Here is a 1,968-nt window from a genome sequence, read left to right on the forward strand (position 1 = left end):
GAATTGCCTAATCACAATCAGAGGTAACTTCATGCACAATCAATCCACGTGAATGGGAGTAGAGAGTTTACAGTTCCCACAGACGGCGCCAAATGTTCTGGGAATGAACATTGAAGAGAGGTATAGTACCTAGAGGTAGAGGGATTGTGCTAAGAGAGAATCAGAATGAGAGAGAGTGTGCTGAATTTCGAGTATTATTTCATCCAATGAGCCCAAAAGTCCCCTACACTTGATAACTACCTCCTATTTATAGAGCTTGGGTACTACCTATTGGGCCAATTGGGCCTCCGAGGTCAAGGCCCATCCGAAGGCCAGGGCCCGCCTCAGGGCGGGATACATGCTGGGCGTTGCCCCTCTAGGGGCTCGCCCAGTCCAATTAATTTAAAAAAAGATGATTTTGATTGACTAATTTTTAGGGAAGAGAGAAATTCAAAATTATTTTACTTTGATCAGTTAAAATTTGTTAAGAGTAACTACTAATAAAAAAAATTGGGGCCTAAAAATATTTTGCTTTTTGGGGGGCCTTAGGCTGATGTCTAATTTTCTTAACATAATACACGACCCTGACGAGGTATTTTCTTCTTTTAGAGAAACTTACTAGGGTCCAAAACTTTTAGAAACCAACAATTTAACCATTCACAACTACACATTTGTTTTTGTTAGAGATGTATGAAATAAATTGAAGGGGTTGTCAAACGTCATTTACAACCATATGACAATAAATCTCTATGGTACAACTACAATGCATAAATACATGAGAAAATGGAAAAATATGGACAATCAAGCTAACATAACGGGCATGCAAGAACTACACTACATGCTCTTTCTTTTTTGTTGGGACTGGTAGAAGTGTTGGACCTGGTCCAAGAGAGGCCCAATAATGGTTGGGTATTTCTTTCTAGGCCCATTTGCGGGACGAGAGGATGGCGAGGAGGTTAGTTTTGCGGGTGTTTCTGGGGGCGAAGCACATGACGGCGAATGTGGTGGACTGGAACGGCGGAGGGAGGGTGGTGGCGAGTGCGTCGACGGTGGAGCAGGCGATAGCAAACGCGTTCGATTGGGGGAGGAGCTTCAACGTGAAGGCAGCAGCATCGGTCGGAGAGGTGCTGGCAATGCGGCTGAAGACGGAGGAGCCGGAGATAGGGATGGGAGGTAGAGTCGAGTTTGACGTCGAGAAGGAGATCGAGAAGAAGGGCCATGACAGTGGACACAAGGTGTGGGCGGTGGTTAATGCTTTGAAGAACAGAGGCGTCAAGGTTGTCATCTCCAACGAATCATCATAGTGTAGGTTAGTGAATTGCTTTTGTATTCTGTGAGTTGTTGTTTCTTCTCAACATGTAATGTGCTTGTACTTGGTGACAGCATGCTAGAATGAGTAGTTTGAGTTGTTTGGTTGGATTAGAAAACAGAAACTATAAACAGATTTTAGCCAACCAATCATAGCTTAACTGTACCTACCTCCCAAGCATGATCAAGTTAGTGAATAAACTGTTGTGGAATATGTTGAAAAACATTAAGACATGAAACTTGATCTGTTGCCTATTTCCTAATCACAGTAAGCAATTCTAAACCATACTACAATCAATGTCATGATTTCTGGATAGAGGGCATCACCATGTACTGGTGAGGAAATATAGTAATAGAACCCTTTTTCTAAGCTTTCTTATAATCTCCAATAATCCCAACAAAACCCATGACAGTAAGCTTTGGATTAAAACTACCATCAACATTTTGTTCCTTTGATGTGAAAGTCTTTTCATCCAATCCAACTATTTCGTTGCTTTGAAGAAACGTTGCCTCAAAAAAATATGTTTTTTTTCATTGGAATGTGAGCTAAGGTGGGTTAAAAGCGTATCCCAACAACCAACAAGGTCTAGCATAGATAGTAGATAGTTGAGATCCTTAAGAATCTAGTTCAGGTTCGAATCTTGGGCAATGCGTATGGAAAATGATTTATTGGGAGAGGTT

The 1,968-nt window shown here is 41.7% G+C and overlaps 1 protein-coding gene across 1 annotated transcript; it reads left to right on the top strand.

Moving 5' to 3' along the window:
- Positions 1–742: 742 nt before the first annotated feature.
- Positions 743–1,526, top strand: LOC130721433 (uncharacterized). The gene has a single exon (XM_057572233.1). It carries the CDS (start codon positions 924–926, stop codon positions 1,281–1,283), a length of 360 nt encoding a protein of 119 aa, XP_057428216.1. The 5' UTR covers positions 743–923; the 3' UTR covers positions 1,284–1,526.
- Positions 1,527–1,968: the final 442 nt, after the last annotated feature.

The sequence above is a fragment of the Lotus japonicus genome, chromosome 5 (assembly GCF_012489685.1).
Source record: "Lotus japonicus ecotype B-129 chromosome 5, LjGifu_v1.2".
NCBI lineage: Eukaryota > Viridiplantae > Streptophyta > Magnoliopsida > Fabales > Fabaceae > Lotus > Lotus japonicus.

Coding starts and splice junctions, on each gene's coding strand:
- LOC130721433 (XM_057572233.1), top strand. CDS start 924: ATGGCGAGGAGGTTAGTTTTGCGGGTGTTTCTGGGGGCGAAGCACATG.